Source organism: Magallana gigas, chromosome 7 (assembly GCF_963853765.1).
Source record: "Magallana gigas chromosome 7, xbMagGiga1.1, whole genome shotgun sequence".
Classification (NCBI taxonomy): Eukaryota; Metazoa; Mollusca; class Bivalvia; order Ostreida; family Ostreidae; genus Magallana; species Magallana gigas.
The window spans coordinates 12,540,456-12,562,267 of record NC_088859.1 but is presented as its reverse complement, the minus strand read 5'-3'; the positions used below and the strand labels follow the sequence as shown (position 1 = coordinate 12,562,267).

Below are 21,812 nucleotides of genomic sequence, written 5' to 3'. Positions count from 1 at the left end.
ATTAAGTTTCTCTGGGACTTCTTTCAGTCTATTGTCACAGACATTCTGTTTGAAAGCACTGCTGAAAAATGTCCTGAAAGCTTGTGTTAGTGGAAGATCAGCAGCTGTTGAGTGGGATTGTCCAACCAGTAATCTTTTTGTGCATTAATATGCTTTAGTTTTTACAGCCTCATATCTTACGAGTGATGGCAACACCAAAGTCAACATGGTCTTCAAATCATCTGAAACCATACAATTGTCTAAGCTGCGCATACGAGTAAGAGACTTCTAAATATTTCTATCAGAGCTTAGGTGCTTGAGATTTTATAATTTCTTCATTAGAGGAGGAAAGTTTTTCATATCAATGGCTATCTTGAGCTTTAAGGAATTTTCTCTCCTATAACATCTTTGAAAAAATCTACCCGGTAATTGCTAGTTTAGTTATCACATATAGAAAGATAACTACATAGCCTGACTTCACCTCAGAGTAAGATAACAAAGAAATGCATGTTTTGATCCTAGATAATGAACTCCATACATTGATGTTTGCATGACAAGTTATACTGAATAGGATAGTTTTGTGCATGTTTGGCTGGGTGTACTAAAAACATGGATATTTCTGTATCTTGTTAGTGTTAACTCTAGTGTTATCATTAATGGTTACTTGTTCCATATTCTCGAATTCTAAACCGTCGTATTTTAGCTTGTTGAACTGTTATTTGGACATTGCAGGAAAATGATAACTTTGTAGGTGTCTGTGGCCTATTGCAAATTAATAGAGGTATGGGGGAAGGGGAGTTTATCTTCTCTGTATCAAATTTTAAATCTTATGTTCAAAAGTATTTGGAAAACATATATTGTCATAGCTTGTTTATAGGGAAATTTTCCAGGACACTTTACGATAAAATGGGAAAAAAGTTGTCTTTTCTTGGGAAAAGATTAAGTGTATGAGCAACAGTTTTTGAAATTGATACTCTCACATAGAAAACTGAAAATTCAAGCTCTTTTGTGTACCAGTAGTTGTTGGTATTCAGTAGAGACTGAAAGTACATTGTATAATGACATTGTGTACTTTTGTATTAATATGGTGATACTACACAAAACTTTCCTAAAAATGGCCTGGACTACAACATATAAAATATATAGAGAAAGATTTTTTATGGCACCTAAATATCCATGTTTTGGTATTGTATTATAACATTTATAATCTAACACAGGTTAATTTAATGGCAAACTTGCACAATTGTAGGAAAAGTTATGTTATTTAGGATACTTATAATATTGACATTAACAGCATGTAAGGTTCAGACATTAAATTATAAACATGCATGCTTTATACATCTGTTGTTTAAGAAACCCTGAATGAATATTTTAGGGGAGATTTGTTAGTGTCAGTTCTGGTCGGAGGGTTTAGGATAAATATGCACAGTAAGCATATTGAGTTCAATGTACATTGTATGTGGAATGGAAGTGGAAAAAAGTCTGCTTGGGAAGAAAATTTATATGGGATGGGATACATGTTAAACTTTAGTATGTTATATGGGATGGGATCTAACTTAAGTATGCATATGTATTTACATTTAATCTGAGCAATATTGTTTAAAGATTTCTATTACTGGTTTATGAATTATAAAAGACTTTTTATTGATTTGAAATATTTTGAATTCAGTAAAATATTTTTATCGGTGAATTGTTAATTGTGAATTTAAATGAGAAAATGTTTACAGCTGCTTTTTGATCAAAATTGCTTGATAATTGCTTGATGGCATGGAATTTCTTTGTTAATGTGTGGACCACCTTTTGTTTTTGTAGGTAGCATCTGGAGGGAAAGGAGCTAGACGAGGAATGGTTTTTGTTTTCAAAGATGATGGGTAGATATGACCTCTCCATATGAGAGAGAGAGAGAGAGAGAGAGAGAGAGAGAGAGAGTAATTTCTTAGCAGTGCTTCTTAATCATTGTTGTAGTTTGTCATGACTGACATTTACTTTACAGCTCAAAATTTGACATGGCCAAGATGACAGAGAGGTTTCAGTCCTATGATACGTGGGGAAAACAAGAATATGACTACAGTGTCCAAGTCAGGTAAGAAAGGACCAGAGTGCATGAGTCTATTTGTTTCGCATTTTGTACTTAATCAGTCAATGTTTTCAGAAAACTGTAATTAGCCTATTACCTTAGATTATGTTCATTTATTTGGAGATTTTTATGAGTATGCGGACAAAAACCCCCACAAAAATTCATGAAAAGAGGAAGGTACATGTTTTTGAGATGAACAACAACAGTGAAAGTATGGGGGTGGGGTTTTATATGTTGTTTGTTCATTCTACTCTTGCATCAGTGTACTGAAAGTATACCGGTAGCTTTATAATTTGTATCACCATGGTTTGAATTGCAGACTTCATTATTGAATATTTACATTTTCAAATGTCTTTGTCTGTGATAACATTACGAATCAATTTTGAACCCTAAAACCCAATAACTTCATGAAACATGAGTGACACAAAATGGGCATGTCTTATAGCAAAACCGAAAAACGCTATTGGCTGCACGGCGTATACATACATGTAGCATGTGCTACATAAAAAAATAGTGTTTTTAAAATAATGTGTTTTAAAGTGTACAAATTGGAAATAATATAAATATGAGTAATAAGGAATCATATTCTTTGAATATTATAAGGTGATAGTTTCAGTTGGAGCATGGTCAAATCTATCATAAAGCCCTTCAAGCTTTATTGGATTTGACCACGCCTCGACCGAAATTATCACCTCATAATGCTCAAAGAATGATTCCTTATTCCTTAGAAAAACACGGCAGCTTTAGTGGAGCTAAAACATCAATTAATTTTGCTTAAAATTTTTTTATTTGTAGAAATACAGGTCTAGCAGGAAAAGACGATGACCCTGTGGCTTTTTTCTCCTTTGATGATGACTGGTATGGGTTTCTTTTATCATATGTCTTATAACTGCCACGTGAAAAACTTTGATGTTAATGTAATTTGTGTATCATTAGATTGATTCAAATATGGACTGTTTCAATATACTTTTACACTTTGGGATTATTATTTTAAAAGGATTGAAAATTGGAGAAAGTTAAGGTTTTGTTTACAAACAATTCCTTATGTGAATGCATAAGCAATGTAATGAGTTTACAGTGATGCTGGTAATGTATTGGTGAGCTTTATATAATGTTGTTTTGTCTTTGGTCAGTGACGAGTTAGATGTTCCTGTCAGCTGGCATCCTACTGGAGAGGTGAGTACTTTGCCTTAAGGTACAATGACTCAATGATGAGAGAGATAACTCTTACTGGGTTGAATTGCATAGAAAGTTATTTTTGTTCAAATTTATATTATCATTAACAATAATGAAGCATTAAATTGCATCTTAGATTTAACATTGATAATTCTTCTGTTGAATTGTATGTGATTTAAAATCCCTTTTATTATAAGCAAATTAATAACATTGTTGGGTTCGAATATTTTGGTATCACTCTACTAATTTATTTAGCTTTCTGGTAGATGTTGTTGAAATATAAAGTGTCAGTGAAGGAGAATAATCTTATGGGAATACATGTAATAACCTATCATTGTTGATATTAGTTGTATAATAAATTGTACTTAATACCGTAACCTATTTGGTGGTTTGCTTTTTCAAGTATGTCTTGGTCAAATTTGTGGACACAAGGCAGGAGGCAACAAAGATGGGCATTGTGGGAATTAAATTCTATGGCTTCAATCGCAAGATCATTCTTGCAGGGGAGGAGACTAGGGTAGGTACTAAGGATGTGCCCGTGTTGTTTTTTGAAACTGTCCAATGATATGATTTGGAAGTTTAAAGAAATTCAAATAAAAATACTGAATAGACATTAAGGAACAGTACATGTATGTCTTTAGTTAAAGAAAATTTAATTGTGTTAGAAATGAGTAGATTATTGGTCTTGTTTTAGATTTTACCTCAAGTGCAAGATCAGAAGAAAGATTGTAGCAGTACTGAAATAATCAGAACAACTTTACAGTTTTTAATTGATTTGTCTCGAGATCAAGTAAGTTCATGTGTGTATATAGAGAGTAGATTCATTAGTGTATGAATATTAACATAAATAAAGAAAATTATATCTGTGGACATGTACATGTATTAAAAATGATATGGTGTTCTTTTGTTGCGAGTTTACTTTTGACAGAAAATTAACATTAAATTTTACAAAACTAGAATTTATGGAGAAGAAGAAATATAGATAAAAAACATTTGATGTACTTAGTACTTTAATTTTGCATTCTGTCCTTTGCAGGCTGCAAATTTGAAACATGGTATTCCTGGAGGTAAACCAGAATATTTGGAGTTTTCTGATACCCCACTAGAGGTCATATGGAGTTTGTACAGAGCATTCAAGTAAGTATGAATATGAACAAATATGCAATCTTTGTTTGAAAGTAAATGAATTTCGAAACTGGTTTTTATGTAAAAATCAATCTCATTTTGTTGCAGTGAAACAGAGAAGTGGCAGTCCTGTGCATTATTAACCTTAAAACTGCTTCACTGTTTGTTACCTGTTTTCACTTTCATGACAGAGGAACGAAAGGTAAACCCTCCTGATATCTTGTATAAGCCCACCTAATATCTTGTGTAAACCCTACTGATATCTTGTGTAAACCCTACTTATATCTGGTGTAAACCCTACTGATATCTGGTGTAAACCCTACTAATATCTTGTATAAACCCTACTGATATTGTGTGCATTCTGTGATAAAAAGGTAAACTATACTTAGAGATGTGTTACAAGTTGGACTCTACTTATATAAAGTGCTTACTTTCGATACAAGGTAAAATCAACTGTATCTTGAGTATACTGTGAATACATGTACACTCTAGTCATATTTAATGCTTACTGTTAATACAAGATAAACTCTACTCATTTCTAGTGCTTACTTTATTTACATGGTAAATTCTACTCACATCTAGTGCATACTTTAATTACAAGGTAAATCTTACTTATATCTTATGCGTTCTGTAAATGCATGGGTAAGTGCATGTAACTATTGATATCTTGTGTATATTGTAAATATGCGGTAAACTTTACTTACCTTTATATCCAGTGCTACATAAAGTACATTCTATTTACACAAGTTATTACCTTTCACATGAAGGCTTAGTAATTCCTTCTGTTATTATGTGCCAAAATACTGCAATGTGAAAAAACCTTATTTAACCTTTGATACATTCATAAGGATGTAATCTTTCTATTATAATGTTATTTTACGTCGACCAGCATTTTATTTGTTTCATTATAATGTTTATGATAATAGTTAAAGATACACTTTATTTCTTTTTGTTAACTTTTCTGACAGAATTCCTCTGCAGAGTTTTTCCAGCATATATGTAAGATAATTGATAGCCCTCATATGAAGGAGCAGTCTTTCACTCAATACGAGTTGTGTCGCCACCTCATAATTGACGGTTAGTATCAGTGTTGTGTTGCCATCCTATTATTACCATGATGATATTAATAATAATTGGTTTATATCTGTTGCATTTAGCAAATAGTCAGAATAATAAATCCCACAAAGATGAATATGAAACACTGATATTCAAGAATAATAATTATTATAGGCGAAAATATGACCTTTGACCTCTATGAATGACCATGACCTTAAATGGACAATGGCCCATGAATTTTCATTCGACTTGATAGGAAGTCCTTTTTTTTTGGGGGGGGGGGGGGGGGGGCTTAAAGTTGCAAACAGACATAAATGTCATAAAGACATATAGACCAAAAACAATGCTTCAATCTTAGCAATAACAGAAAGATGTGTACATGTAAGAGAGAATGAAGCTAGCTGTTTTGTTATGAGCAGCAATGCATGTATTTCTGTTTGTAGGAGCTGCTGTGTTTTTCCCTGAGAAAGAAGCAAGGAGAGAGCAGTTGTTTTCTATGATGAGGAATGTTGAGGTACATACAAATACATACAGCCTACTCCGGATATATTGAAATTCAGGGGACCATGCAAATTATTTCAATATATCCGTATTTCAATATAAGCGAAATTGACTGATGTGAAGCTGCCATTATTTGAAAGCTCAATCCGGATGTAAGCATAAAAAACCAAACACGAACAAATTATTTGGTCTTCATTTATCTATTACAGTGATCAGATTACATGGATATTAGTCCTTGAAAGTTTGATTAAAATTATATTCGTAAGTTTTGTAAGTTTCATTTTGTTACTATCTTAAACCTCATCATAATCTCCGATCGCATTCTTTTACGTTTAAGAGAAAAATTACCAGACTCAAACGCTTCAAATACTGCTGTACACTGCTTGTATATCATTGTAAGTGTACTCGCGATAATCTCAAAATCCTTAGCTATTTCGTATTCAGGCTTTGTCCTTTTATCGGTAGCCATAACTAGTTCGTATTTAGTGTCCGAAGATAAAGTTTTTTCTTTTCCGTGGAGTTTCCATATTACGTATAGCCTCAATACATCCGTATGCGTAAATACAAAAAATTCAACAGTGAATAAATTTTACTTTTAAAGGTGGTATGGGACATCTGTTGATATTAATGTTGATTAAAGTAATATGTAATTGAAAAACTTTCACCAGTTTAGAATTTTCAAATTTTACAATATTTAACCAAAAAAAAGCTTTTAAAACTATTTGAAAAGGTAAAAATTGTAAAACCCCTACCTGGATTCGAACTCATGACTTACAGGTTCGTAGTAAACCCTCTAACCCACTGCGCTAAGGAGTTAGGTGACCATTTTGGGAAAGAAAATACTTATATAATTACACTTTATTTTATTGTTTATTTCGATAAACAATACGTCACAACATGGAAGTGTCCCATACCACCTTAAAAGAAGTATAAAAACACATGATGAGAACTTATCAATTCACACCTTTGTATATCAACCGGTCAGTCTGGAATAATTACTGTCACCAACCGTGACGACAGCCGCCAGGGAGTACTTCAATAAAACCGTTATAAAAACAACTATATATTCCCTATGGGGACCGATCAGTGGCTTCAATATAAGCGATATTTCAAAATAGCCGATTTCATTATATCCGTTAAATCAATGCAAAGAAAATGAGAGGCAAAAACTGGGGATTTATTTCTATTTCAAAATAAGCAGAATTTCAAAATAAGCGATTTTACGAAAGCCCATTGAGCTCATTTTCGTAGGTAAAAAAAATATTTTTTTTGCGAATAAACACGAAACTTTCGGGATATAACGCGTTAGTTTTGCAAATAAACACGAAACTTTCGCGAATAAACGCGTAACTTTCGCGAATAAACGCGAAACTTTCGCGATATAACGCGAAACTTTCGCGAATAAACGCGTTAGTTTTGCGAATGAACGCGTAACTTTCGCGAATTAACGCGAATTATTATATAAATATTGTCATTTCATACAGAACCCATATGAAGAAAATCGATGGAAAACAAACACATTTTAAGTTTTATATAATAAAATATTTATTATTGATTATTATTATAATATCCGTGTTACGTTGATTTATGAAGACAAAATTATCTTTTTTTTCTTTTTTTGCATATACAGTACAGCTCACGAGTATCCCGACAAAAACACCGACCACCGTGTTTGAAAGTCCACGCTGAGCGTGGAAGTGTCGGTACCTTTGATCTATTGTTCTCTGTTACGGCCAAAGAACGAGAAAAAACACGGTGCGACACGGTGCAACGCGATGCAACACGGACAATAACACGGTGTAACACGCGGTATTTACCTGTGAAAAAAGGAGGATTTAGGAATAAAACTTATAAAGAATAAAATATTTATTGATGTACGTAAGAGAATCAAAGAAAAAAAAATAAAGACAAAGAAATAGAAATAAATAAAATTTTTATGCACGCAATTTTCAGACGCATGCGATTGACACGGTTGATTTTTGTTAATATTAAAAATCGATATCGCCCACATAAAGGTTTGATCAATTAAAACACTAACACTTTCTTTTCCGTTTTAAAATTCAAATAAAAGGTTCCATAAGTTTTTGTTTCAGTCCGTTTTTAAACGTAGTAGTAATCGTTATATATAGTTACTGTAGTTTGGCAGTTTCCATAGTGCATAGAACCATAACTGTGATTTTCTCACGTATACTCTATTCAACGATAACAAATCTAACGGGTTGTTGATAACAAATGAACTTTCTCTAAATAATATAATTATACAGCTTTATATCTAATATATTTTCAAATTGTCTTTCTTTTATACATATGTGTGATGTACTTGTCCATGTAGTACCGCACGGTACATATTCATAGCGCTAAGAATCCGTGGATCGGTACTTGATAATTTTTTATTTCATCATTATAGCAACTTGAGTTTAGAAATTATTTGTGTTCCAAGAAACTACTTAGTATTGCAATAATTGCTGTTTGATTGTTTAATGATCGTCATATAAGAGAGAGAAAGAGAGAGAGAGAGAGAGAATACCAGTATTATTTAATATAATTACATTTTACTTTTAATTCAGTGTAATAAGTTAGATTTATAGTTTCCATTATATTGAACCCTTTTCCCTTAAATTGCGATAGAATATATGCAGTCAGGGTCCACGTGCTATCCCTGTCAATCAAATCAGCCCGCGAGATAGACCACGTGCTCCTTCCATGATATGGAAAAAATGTCGTTCTATTGTTTAGTCCGCAAAATAGAAAAAATGTTTAACAATGAAGTATTCAGTGTTTGAAATGTTAAGTTTCTGCATTTTTATACTGCATGCATGAGGGTTGGAATATTAAGTTGTAAAATCTCTCTCTCTCTCTCTCTCTCTCTCTCTCTCTCTCTCTCTCTCTCTCTCTCTCTCTCTCTCTCTATGTGTACTTTTGTGCAATCATTTTAGAATTATAAGAGTTCTATTTGTATGAATTTAATTCATTTATTTTAGATCCATGGTTTTAATAACGATTTCAACACAATGACTAAAAGTTTGTAAAGTTCACGATGTAATAAGATTTTTCGTTAAAATTTCGACGCTATTTCACATCAGTAAAGTTGTGTTTATTCTAAATGCTTGCAAAAAGTTACCGGTATTATCTCATTCATCTTTTTAATCAATCAGGGTTTTTTTTGGACATACATGTATGTGTACCCGGTAAATAATTTCTTATCGCAAGTTAATACTTTGTGAAATTCCCGCATTTATAGAGTTGCTGAATTGTTCCCCGGATCCACGCGCCGATAGTCTTACGTGTAGTTGTTTGTGTACATATCTACAGACAATTTTTTTGTTTGTTAGAGATTAGGAAAAATCATTGAACTAACAAAGTAGAAGTTAGATATATTCAGACCATACACACGACGGGTTGTGATGAGTTACCAAACAGGTGTTCGCGGAAAGGTGTGAATAACGGCATCTCGAGTACACCTGTTCAGACGTCCAAATATACACACAGTTAGTTGTAAATTCCAATGACACCTAACGAGACAGACAATAACACCTGTTGTGTATAGAACCCAAGATGAAAGACAATGCTGTGTATCTGATCAGCTTCCGTACATCGCACGAGTGAGATTTTTAGACGGTGGCTATAAATAGCCACGGTCTATTGCTACGGTCCTGACCGGAAGAGTATTTCTCACGGGGACCCTAGCGGATAAGGAACGATAACTCTGTTAGGTACATGTATGCAGTGTTACAGGCAATGTTTTATCTATGTGTCGATTTCAGTATGAGAATTATTTTTCATCTTATCAGATATTTTAAGCATTATAGCTGCTAATTATTTTGTACATACATTTATATAATGTATGAAATTAACATGTGTTTTATTCTAAATGAGCCGTTACCCTGTTTGCTTACGCGGTATTAATAATTTAAGCACCAACTGTCAGTTGTGACGTTTAACTCTGTATCAGAACTGCATTTAAACTATATCACTGCGATAATTTGTCAAGAGATCTCACAATAATTGCTTCTTGTTTTTTTAATGATGTAAACAATTGTCAGAAACACTATTTAAACTGGTTTGCCATTTCATATTTCAGCAAATATGCTTCATCGATAAATTAAGTCATTTTCAACGCATTAGTTTTAGTTGAGGCAGAATATTTATTTTGTTGTTGCTTATTCCAAAGAATTCATAACAGATACTGACAATGAATATTACATAAATATTACATAAATTACATTTTATTGAACTTCAACCGATCAATGGCACACTTTCTTCTACAAGTGTGCACGTGTTTTCAAACACACAAAAAACTTAAAATTTACGATACAAATGTGTTTATTTTGGACTGACCCCTGTGATTTACAATGTACCTTATTTGTACCCCACTCAGTCTGTAGAAACATTATTTTTATTACAGGCACTTCAATATTCATCAGACAATATTTACTACTGATGTTGACGCTTTACTTGCTGCTGACTTTCTCTCAAACACGCTAATCGACGTCGGATTTTAAATTCACGTGCAAATCGAGTCGCCATTTTACATGTATATAAACTACATTTTACGATGTTTCAAAGATTTTCAGTTCAGTTTTTTGTAAGCAAATAAGGGATTAAAGACATTTGCTGTAAAACGTCTTATGGATTTCACGGCGTGTCATTGATCAGCTCGCGTATCTCTAATTTGCAGCAAACGCTAGCGTTTTTGTGAGAAAAAAGAATCGGTTCAACTCATGCGATATTCCATATACATTTATGGTACATTGTGAACGGTAATGTAAGATATGATAATTTTGTTAACTAAACAGTTTCTGTCGAATTTTTTCACAATGATTGGAATAACGCAATTCAATGAGCGAAGTACAAATAGTGACTTTAATGCATATGCGCCCGTCCCTGCTAAATGTATTAGGGTTTTGGGGGCATTTTTTCACTAACAGATAACATTATTTACATATGTACGTAAACATCGCCCCATTTGTTCTCAAATAATTTTTAACTCGCGAGTACAACTCTACTATGAACTTTCTTCGACATTTGTTTCCAAGTGTTAGCATTTTGTCAATTAACATGCATTTACAAATAATGCGCCAGTTTGTTGTCGACTCGCAATTGAAATACACACCGGTTAGAAAGTGTCATCACTTAACGCAATGCTACATCGGCCGTAGCGTATACATCCATGCTATATTTGCAATAAATAATGAATCATGAAGGCCAAAAAAAATGTGCTTCATAGATGACTGTAGAATTCTGCTGAGCTACAGAACTATAGCTTTCCGAAAATATTGCCGGGATTTGCGAACCCTAGATCTATTGTCTAGTACATGCAAAGAATGCAATCAAAGGAGGTGGGTGAATAAGGCGTGTAAAATGCCTATATGAGGAATGATTAGATACGGCAAAATTAAAATATCATAAAATCTGATACTTTTTTTTAAAAATGATTAAAAACAATGTATATTTAACGTAAACGTAACATCGGGTTGTAACCTTAAAAAAATTTAAATACTTGCAATATATTGATTTAAACTGGCGCGCGTGTGTCAAAACCTCCAAATAATGTACTTTTTATAACTTCAATGCCTTTTCTTTCATAGAGTGGGTCTGAGCTCCATATTTTTTGTCACAGTCTAAATGTGGTTTAATGGAATTTAAACCGAATTTTCTCAACAAAAATGTGGAGAGATGACCACTACAGTTCAAAAATGTCATTTTGTAGCTCAACAGTTGAACGTTTTAGAAAAGTCCGTAAATTCGTGCTCAACTTCTCATATAGCATTTAAACAACTCACTTTGTTGTGAATGAAATGGCTCAGTGGTTAGAGCACCTGACAATAGGACACTTTATAGAACTTGAGTTTTTGGGTTGTGGGTTCGATACCACCAAAACTTAAGGTTTATTATTTTTTTCTTATCGTTTTTTTTAAATATTTCAAACTGAATATAGTTAGAAATTACCATTTTGTAAACTTGTATTATAACATATCATATATATTTAATTGAAAAAAGTCATTCTGGGGCAATCAAAATACATAGTATTACCGAAAACGGGTTGTCAACTGATATAGATACTAACATATAGATACAAAATATAGATACAAACTTCTATACTACAAAGGCTACTGTGATAAATCTTTGGGTTTTCCCCCAAAAGATGACGGCCAAGAGACACAGCATTTGTAAAGTGTGGATTGAGATCACAGCTACGATATCCACAGAATCATCCATGTAGGAAACTCACGACCAGTTGTGCGAGTAAGCGTTAAGTATTATAGTCTGTCCCAAGATATTTTTGCCGCATATTTTCTTAAATTATTCAATATTTATAATTACCTCTTGGTTCAGACAATGTTCATTCAATAGTATGAAAAAATCCCAAGATTTCCCCTTTGAAACACCCCCTCTAGCTTGTCGGGTATCAGTACACGGCTAAAAATAAAAAGTCTACGAGGTTTTTCCATTGCCAAGGAGATGAAGACGCCCGGATGATAACGTTGAAAAATTGCGCAAGGTGTCCTGAGTACTTCCGAATGGAGAAAAGATATGTCAACATTCCCCATTATAGATCTCCGTAGGAAATCTGTTTTCGTTCCTGTGAATTTTTACGAGGGAAAAATGATAACGTGTGAATGAAGTTATCTTGGGAATTTTCCCTATCATCGATTTAAATTTCACTTCAGTCACAGGTATTTGTATTTTTATTAAAAACCGTTCAAATATGCAGCATAAATATCTTGGGACAGACTATAGTACATGTATACGATACTGGCCGCGGTTTTCGACAACAATAATTATCATACATCACTCATTGTCACATGTAATATGCCACTTTCAAACGAAGCCACCGTCTAACAGTACTTTCAGTACTTTGATTTCATGTGAAATCACGAGGCCATTACGAACTATACGGAAATAAAGTTGAAAATTATTTTATGAAATGCGGGTATATTTTTAATACATGTACAATGCATGAATATAATTTCACAAGAGTTTGTACATGCATTTATCTATAATCTATAATATAAAAGTGATTTTTTGTTTATTTATTGCTACATAAATAGCTAAAGTCCAAATTATTCGAGTCACCGGTAATATGGGGTTGTTATTTACTATAGCACATCAACAGCACATGTTTTTAGAAAAACATGGTCTGAAATGTTTTCATTTCTCATTTTTAATTGGTTAAAAGTAAGGCAGTAAATTAATTAATAAATCAGAAAGTGTTTACAGATAACAGAAATAAGACGTTTAAGCTCCCGACATTTTAATAGGATCGTCAGTTACAACATCACGTGTGTTAAGAAAAAAAACAAGATGAATTAAATTGATTTGAATTTAAATATTTTTGGTGAATTTATTTCAATTTATTTAAGAACAAATGAATTAAAAGGTACCCATTTACGTCGAGTTTTCAGATCACAAAAAATTAACTTCACGTTGACAGCCTCGACAACTTTCTGGGTCCGTGCAACTTAAGTCGACATTTTTTTTTTTTTAAATATGAAAAGGATGTATATGTTTCAACCCTTGTTTAGCCATAATTTCTTTATTTCTAAACATACGCTTTATCTATCAACGTCTCAGGTAACGATATCCACGGAGTAACACAGTGGCCACGGAGTTACACAGGCGGCCACGGTGCGACACGGTGCTTTTTCTTGAATTTTCCAATACACATACACGGTGTCACACCGTGTGCACGGTGCGACACAGACCGTTTTCCACCGTGTTTTTTACACGGTGGGTGTCGGGATACTCGTGAGCTGTACTGTAGATATTAATAAATCTGATAAAACTTTATCATAACATTTTATATGTTATATGTCCAAAGTAGATAATAAGTTTGAGCATCATATTACAATTTTCAGTTGTTCGCCGACCCTGTGTTCGAACAGGCATTCATTGATGATCTTTTTCTTATAAAATTAATATAAATTTAACCGTCACAAACCTTTTTAATCTTAGTATTAATTTTTAAATGACATATGTGATAAATTTGGAGGACGAATTTACGTCATCTAGATTTGAACAAAAGCTTGAAAATTTCAATTCACAGCTTGACTTATCTTTCTGATATAAAACTAGACGTTAAGTTATGTTGCAGCGATATAATATATATTATAACGTTTTAAACAATGATATCCTTTATATTCTAGAATGATACCTAATTAAACGTTTAATTCGAATTAAAATTGTTATAATAAAAATATGTTGCTGCTTCATTTTCAATAATACAGCGCCCATTAGAATGTGAGAAGCGCGATGCATTATGTTCTTTGAAAATTAGTACTAAGATTTTAAAGAATTCCTACGTTTGAATTTATGTTAATTTGTATAAAGTAAATCTAATTCATTTACATCTTTATAGAATATATTTTGTTTTATTTAAATTGATATATTTGTTTTCAGTAATTATTTTTTATAGGGGTTTCTTCTATGAAATAACAATATTTATATTTAAGTTTCGCGTTTAATCGCGAAAGTTTCACGTTTATTCGCGAAAGTTTTGTGTTTATTCGCGAAAGTTTTGCGTTTATTCGTGAAACTAACGCGTTATATCGCGAAAGTTTCGAGTTTATTCGCGAAAGTTACGCGTTATATCGCGAAAGTTACGTGTTATATCGCGAAAGTTTCACGCTTATTCGCGAAACTAACATGTTATATCGCAAAGCTTCCTGTTTATTCGCAAAGTTAGGCGTTATATCGCGAAAGTTTCGCATTTATTTGCGAAAGTTACGCGTTATATCGCGAAAGTTTCGCTTTATTCGTGAAAGTTACGCGTTATATCGCGAAAGCTTTGCTTTATTTGAGAAACTTACCCGTTTAATCGCGAAAGTTTCGCGTTTATTCGCCAAAAAAATATTTTTTTTACCTACGAAAATGAACTCAATGGGCTTTCGTACGATTTCAATATAAGTGGAGTAAGCTATATTGTAGCTATTTGTTCATGATCAGTGAAATGTCAGTACCTATAATTGGAATCTCTCTGTGGCTTCTTGTGGGTGTTAAATTTCAACTTTTCACTGTCTGCTTATCTTAGATCAGACTTTGGATGGATGCTAGTGTATTTTGGTCCACCCAAGTGTGGTCTTTGATTCCTACCCATTTAGGAGTATTTTCAAAATACTCTGGTATATTATGCGTAATGTAACTTGTAAGGTTTCTATGTATATCTTTCTGTGTATTTTTTTGGTGTGTTAGTTAATATACATGACTTGTATAATGACTGCAGTATGTGTATGTCCATTTTGCAGAGTTTATCCAAAGCCCCATCAGTGATGCTGGTGTTTCAGTCCCTGTGTCAGTTCTTCAGTTCAGTTGACCCCAGTGGACTGCTGGACCTCCCAAAGCCAAATACTCAGGTCAGTCTTACTAACAGCATTACACTAACTTAGTTTATATACAACAGGTACTTTGACTTGGCTTTTTAATGGCCATTAATGGTGCCAAGGACTTCAATACATATTTTCTGGTTTTAATATATGTCAGTTTGCAAAATTATTTAGCCTTCTTATAATTGTTGTCAAATTTGAAGTCAAATTGGTCATTTTTGTTAGAATGTTTACTTGCTCTTCAATTCACATTTTAGAGTAGGATAAACAGTTTGTTCCTTAAGGTGGTATGGATACCTCCATATTGTGACGTACTTCCTACTAAAATAAACAATAAAATTAAGTACCGTATTATGTTATGAATTTTTTCTCCCAAAATTGTTACCTAACAGCATAGCACATGGGTTAGAGCGTTAACTACAAATCTGTAGGTCATGAGTTCAAATCCTTCTGGGGCTTTTATAAATTTCATCTTTTCCAAAACAAATTTTTCTATTAAACAATGAAAAATTTAAAAATTCTTGTAAAGTATTTTTATTGTAATTTACACTGTACTTTAATCCACATTGATATCAACAGTTGTCCCACACCACCTTATGGCTTATTTTATTTTCAGTGTTTTCTTTATATGCTTTCAGCACTACGATATCTCTAAAGTATTAACAATCATGGAGACCATGATTTCCGTGTCTAGTCACGAGTTCACGGCGACATTGAAGACAGGCAAGAGCCAGGCCCAGATAGAGCCCCTCCTACAGCTGGTCAGTGCCCTACAGACCAGTCTCCTCAGCTGGTGCTGGGCCCAGATTGTCCCAGAGGAGGAGGGCAAGAAAGAGGACAACAATGGGTTGAGGGAGAATGCTCTCCAAATAATCACCAGATGTGAGTGCATTTAAAGATAGAAACTGTGTGTGTGTGTGTGTGTGTTTGGGGGGGGGGGGGGGGGGGTAGTGCACTCAAAGAAAGTTTAATGGTCAATTAAGTTTTAAAATTTTTAGAACAAAAACAGTCCATGAATTTTATCATCTGGCAATACAATGTACTTTGAAGTCAGGTTTTGTTTGGTTATTCCATTTGCACTCATTACTGCTTGAGAGTATTTCTAAGAAGTGTTGTCCCCTTTTTCTGTTACAGATTCTGTGTTTGTGGCAAATAAAGCATCAGATGCTTGTAAATTGTTGCAGTCATGTGATAGTGTGGTAAGATTTATCCCAAGTATGACAACTCTTGCATGACATTTAGTGTTCATTGATTTTATAGAGCTTATATTCCCCTTAAATAAATTGTTAACATCTACAAGTACATTTTTCCTGAATGTTTCAGCTTTCATCAGTTGAGCTGCTGGAGAATTCATTTCTAGGAAGCACGGTCAGGCAACTAGTAAGTGTTATTCCAGTAGATGTCAGCTTGATTATCGGTAACAACTACTCAATATGATGTTGGTATTGCATTATACAATTATTTAATGCTTTAGCAGTCAATAGACCAGAATATTTTCCCGAGGTGCAGGGAACAGCTCAGTATGATCTATTGCCCGAGGCCAACGGCCGAGGGCAATAGATCATACTGAGCTGTTCCTTGCACCAAGGGAAAAAATTCTGGTCTATTGACTGTTCAAGCGTTAAATAATTGTTTTATTACCTAATTCCTTTTTTAGTTTTCGGGGTTTACAATTTGCATATTGCAGATGATTTTCGAGCCATTATGCAATATACTAAGATTTTTTTTTTTAATCTTTTACATGCACAAAACCTGTTGCATGCATTACAACATCTCAATTTAATAGTTTACACAAAGAAGGGGGAATCTTCAACCTATTAGATTTTAAATACATGTAGTCTTTTACCTTATATTAGGCTTTAAAACTATTGATTATTTGATACTCCATTTTGATAACATTGAATTTGGTTTCACCAAGTACTAAAAACAGCGTCTATGTAAAGGAATATACATTCCATGAGAACTATTGAAAGGATGTAACATTAACATACCAGCGTTCTGAAATACGTTGCCGGTCCAATAGATCGCAGTCTATTGACCGGCGGTCAATAGATCGCAGTCTATTGACCGGCGGTCCAATAGATCGAAGACTATTGACCGGCGGTCTAATAGATCGCAGTCTATTGACCGGCAGTTCAAAATAGACGCAAATATTTAATATGTAATAAAACAACAAAATCCCTTTGATTAGGTAATAATTCATTACATTGTATTGATGACTTTAGATTATGAATTCATCTACATGTATGATGTAAAATGTGACTAGATAGATTTTTTAGCTCACCTGAACCGAAGGTTCAAGTGAGCTTTTCTGATCACCCGTTGTCCGTCGTCCGTCCGTCCGTCCGTCCGTCCGTCCGTCTGTCCGTCCGTCTGTAAACTTTTCACATTTTCAACTTCTTCTCAAAAACCACTGGGCCAAATTTAACCAAATTTGTTACAAAGCATCCTTATGAAAAGGGGGTTATAAATTGTTAAAATAAAGGGCACAGCCCTTTTCAAAAGGGAGATAATTGCGAAACAGTAAGTTTAGGGTGCATGTCTTTAAAAATCTTCTTCTCAAGAACCACGGCACCAGAAATGCCAATATTTACACAAAAGCTTGTATGTATAATGAAGATTCTAAATTGTAAAAATCGTGACCCTCGAACCAAAACTGGGGCCCCAGGCGGGGTTCAAAGTTTAACACAGAAATACATAGGAAAATGTTTAAAAAATCTTCTTCTCAAGAACCACTGCACCAGAAATGCCAATATTTACACAAAAGCTTTTATATATAGTGAAGATTCTAAATTGTAAAAATGGGGACCCTCGGACCAAAACTGGGGCCCCAGGCGGGGTTCAAAGTTTAACATAGAACAACATATGGAAAATGTTTAAAAAATGTTCTTCTCAAGAACCACTGCACCAGAAATGCCAATATTTACACAAAAACTTGTATATATAGTGAAGATTCTAAATTGTAAAAATCGTGACCCTCGGACCAAAACTGGGGCCCCAGGCGGGGTTCAAAGTTTAACATAGAAATACATAAGAAAATTTTTTAAAAATCTTCTTCTCAAGAACCACTGCACCAGAAATGCCAATATTTACACAAAAGCTTTTATATATAGTGAAGATTCTAAATTGTAAAAATGGGGACCCTCGGACCAAAACTGGGGCCCCAGGCGGGGTTCAAAGTTTAACATAGAAATACATAGGAAAATGTTTAAAAATCTTCTTCTCAAGAACCACTGCACCAGAAATGCCAATATTTACACAAAAGCTTGTATATATAGTGAAGATTTTAAATTGTAAAAATCGTGCCCCTCGGACCAAGACTGGGGCCCCAGGCGGGGTTCAAAGTTTAACATAGAAATACCTTAGGAAAATGTTTAAAAAATCTTCTTCTCAAGAACCACTGCACCAGAAATGCCAATATTTACACAAAAGCTTGTATCTATAATGAAGATTCTAAATTGTAGAAATCGTGACCCTCGGACCAAGACTGGGGCCCCAGGCGGGGTTCAAAGTTTAACATAGAACTACATATGAAAAATGTTTAAAAATTTTCTTCTCAAGAACCACTTCACCAAAAATGCCAATACATACACAAAAGGTTGTATACATAGTGAAGATTGTAAAAATCGTGACCCCCGAACAAAAAGTGGGGCCCCAGTAGGGGTTTAGATTTTAACATATGTAGGAAAATGTTTTAAAATCTTCTTCTCAAGAACTATAGTGCAACTGTTTGGGATATTACTATGCATACATGTACATCCTTAAATAATGTAGATTCAAAAAATTGTAACTCCCGGACAATTGATGGGCACCAAGAGGGGTTCAAAATTTAAACATTTTAAAAAACATAAAGGAAAAGTTTAAAAATTTTCTTCTCAAGAACTACAATGTTTTAGTTTGTGGAATTTCTATGCATGCATCCTTCGCTTATGTAGATTCCTAATTGGTAAAATCGTGACCCCCGGACCAATACTGGGGCCCCAAGATGGGGTCAAAATTTATTAAAGAAATATAAAGGTAACATGTTAAAAAATCTTCTTCTCGAGAACTACAATGCTTCAATTTGTGAGATTACTATCATGCATACAACCTTGGATAATGAAGGTTCGACAGTTTTAAAATAGTGACCCCTGGACTAATACTAGAGACCCAAGATGGGTTTAAAGTTAAATGTAGAAGTACCGGTATATATGGAAAATGTTTAAAAATCTTCTTTTCGAGAACTACAATGCATCAATTTGTCAGATAACTACGTCAGCACCCTCAAATAGTGTAGATTCGAAATTATAAAAGCCGTGATCTCAATCTAATGCTGGGGCCCCAAGAGGTGTTCAAAGTTTAGCATAGAAATATAGAGGGAAAATGTTGAAAAATCTTTTTCTAGGGAACTATAATGCTTCAGCTTGTGAGATAACTAGGCAAGTATCCTTAAATAATGTAGATTCCAAATAATTAAAACTTTAGCACTGGACTAATACTGTGGCCCCAAGAGGGGTTCAAAGTTTAACATAGAAAGATATATTGAAAATGTTTTTAAAAAGTTTTTCTCGAGAACTATAATGCTACAGTTTGTGAGATTACTATGCAAGGATCCTCAAATTGTGTAAACTCTAATGTAGTGGAACCAAGAGTTATCTTTCTTGTGTTCTGTACAGTCTGAGAGTTATTCCTCTTGAAGTGGAACTCTGCTATGTTCAGTTTTTCAGGTTGTGTACGTGCGGTCCCACCGCAGTGCTTCACATTTTCATTCCTATGTTACTATTTATGTTGTTCAAGCCAACCATAAACCTCGGACCATAACTGGGTCCCCAGAAAGGGGTTCAATGTTTAAAATAGAAAAAGCATATGCTACGAAATGTAATGTTACAAGGAACTGCTGTTCAGGTGAGCAATGTGGCCCATGGGCCTCTTGTTTACTAGTAGATGTTGATCTACCCCAGTAATTAAGACTAGACTTGTAGAACTGCTTCTGTACAATATGCTATAAAGATCTAACGACATCCCATGCAAGGTCATCTCAAAGCGACCTTTCAAGTACGAATAACCATAGAAATCTTAGCCAATCAGACTTGAGCTTCAACAAACAAGTCATAAACGAGATTGATAGCTTTATCACTGTTGCTTAGTCGTCTATTATGCCAAATGAAGTTTTTCCTGCCCAAATATCCATCTGATCTGTTATTCTTCCATAAATTATGTAAACAATAGCACAAACTTAAAATCAACTCTTGCACTTCGCAATGACTGTTTAATTACATGAGGCACCTTGGGAATTTAGGTCCATCATGATAAAGAAACACATATGTCAGAACTTCTAGCCAAGATTTCAACAGCAGTGATTTTATTGGCTATTTAAAAGTGTGCTTAGAGATGACCCTATAGGGGTCGTTGTCATATCTTGTATAACATATTTTAGAGGAGTGATTTTACAAAGCTATTTTTCATTAGATTGGAGAAGATGTGCAAATTTTGACAAATGTGAATTATGGTTTTTAAAAATGTATCAATTATTTCCATTGCTAGTGAAAATTTTGAGTAATTTAAGAGTTTCACTAGTTTCAGTTTGGTTTATGTGCCTTTGTAAATTGATAAGGAAAATTGTAACAATTTCATGTGAATTTTAACTTTTACAGGTAAATTGTTATCATTAGATGTTAACTGTAACATTACAGGTTTTGATCCTGAATTTCCTCTGTGATAGCTGCTGTTCTGATACAAGAATTCAGCTCTTTAGAAGTTTCCAGTCCCTGTGTAAAGATCTACAATGTCTTTCAGAAAAATTACCAAAACTATTCCCTCCAGTAAGTATCTACAAAAATTATCCAATAAAAAAGAACACCGGTCCATGAACTAATTAAAGTTGATGTACAGGTGGAATGTTCGAAATACAAGCCAAAAACTTAATAGAAGAATTCTAATTTTGCTCATTATTTTATTTGTTTCTTATTATTGCAAATGTGCTTTCGGACAATTGATCAATTACCGGCACTGTAAGCCCTAAGCTCTTTATTAAACAGATACTGTGGATTCATCAATATCTGTTAAACACCAATTTTGAATTCATGGCATTCATTGTTAATAAGAGCAATGGAAACAAATGTTTATTGAAATAAGATATACAGTGTATGACATTACTTACTATTGTTGGGACCATTGTGTACATGAAACTTTGTTTTCTCAATTCCATGAAAATCGACACTCATAAATGCATGTACATGTATAAATGACACCAAAGCATAAAGTTTCATGTTATAACCACCCTTGGTTCGATCCCTTTAGATAACCAGTGACCACTGGGCCAGTGTTCAGACCGAGGACATCGTGCTCAGGACCTGGGAGGTGGAGTCTTCCCATAACTACGAGAACAACCAACATCAATCTCAGGTGTTCACCTGTCCAGGTGCTAACAAATTTGTGGTGGATTTTGATCCGAGATGTGAAACAGAAAGGAGGTACTTGAATAAATTAATGTATTTTAAATAAAAGAACATATTATTTTCGGAAATGTAATTTATCTTCATCTGAATACCCAGAGAAGTGACATTGACATACTAAATTTAGCATTTGATACATGT

The 21,812-nt window shown here is 33.8% G+C and overlaps 1 protein-coding gene across 2 annotated transcripts in view; it reads left to right on the top strand.

Annotated features, from left to right (window-relative positions):
- The window catches only part of LOC105323134 (zinc finger ZZ-type and EF-hand domain-containing protein 1), a 54,020-nt gene that overhangs the window by 15,030 nt on the left and 17,178 nt on the right, over positions 1–21,812 (top strand). Inside the window, exons 18-34 of one of the 2 annotated variants that reach the window (XM_011422100.4) lie at positions 168–256; positions 1,792–1,850; positions 1,973–2,062; positions 2,852–2,914; positions 3,190–3,232; positions 3,636–3,749; positions 3,927–4,022; positions 4,269–4,369; positions 4,466–4,559; positions 5,326–5,434; positions 5,857–5,927; positions 15,160–15,267; positions 15,876–16,119; positions 16,372–16,436; positions 16,561–16,617; positions 20,910–21,038; positions 21,517–21,689. In XM_011422100.4, the coding sequence (XP_011420402.3) occupies positions 168–256; positions 1,792–1,850; positions 1,973–2,062; positions 2,852–2,914; positions 3,190–3,232; positions 3,636–3,749; positions 3,927–4,022; positions 4,269–4,369; positions 4,466–4,559; positions 5,326–5,434; positions 5,857–5,927; positions 15,160–15,267; positions 15,876–16,119; positions 16,372–16,436; positions 16,561–16,617; positions 20,910–21,038; positions 21,517–21,689 (1,705 nt within the window). Of the gene's footprint in view, positions 1–158; positions 257–1,791; positions 1,851–1,972; positions 2,063–2,851; positions 2,915–3,189; positions 3,233–3,635; positions 3,750–3,926; positions 4,023–4,268; positions 4,370–4,465; positions 4,560–5,325; positions 5,435–5,856; positions 5,928–15,159; positions 15,268–15,875; positions 16,120–16,371; positions 16,437–16,560; positions 16,618–20,909; positions 21,039–21,516; positions 21,690–21,812 lie in introns of both variants that reach the window. The other variant, XM_020065186.3, reaches the window with a different exon arrangement.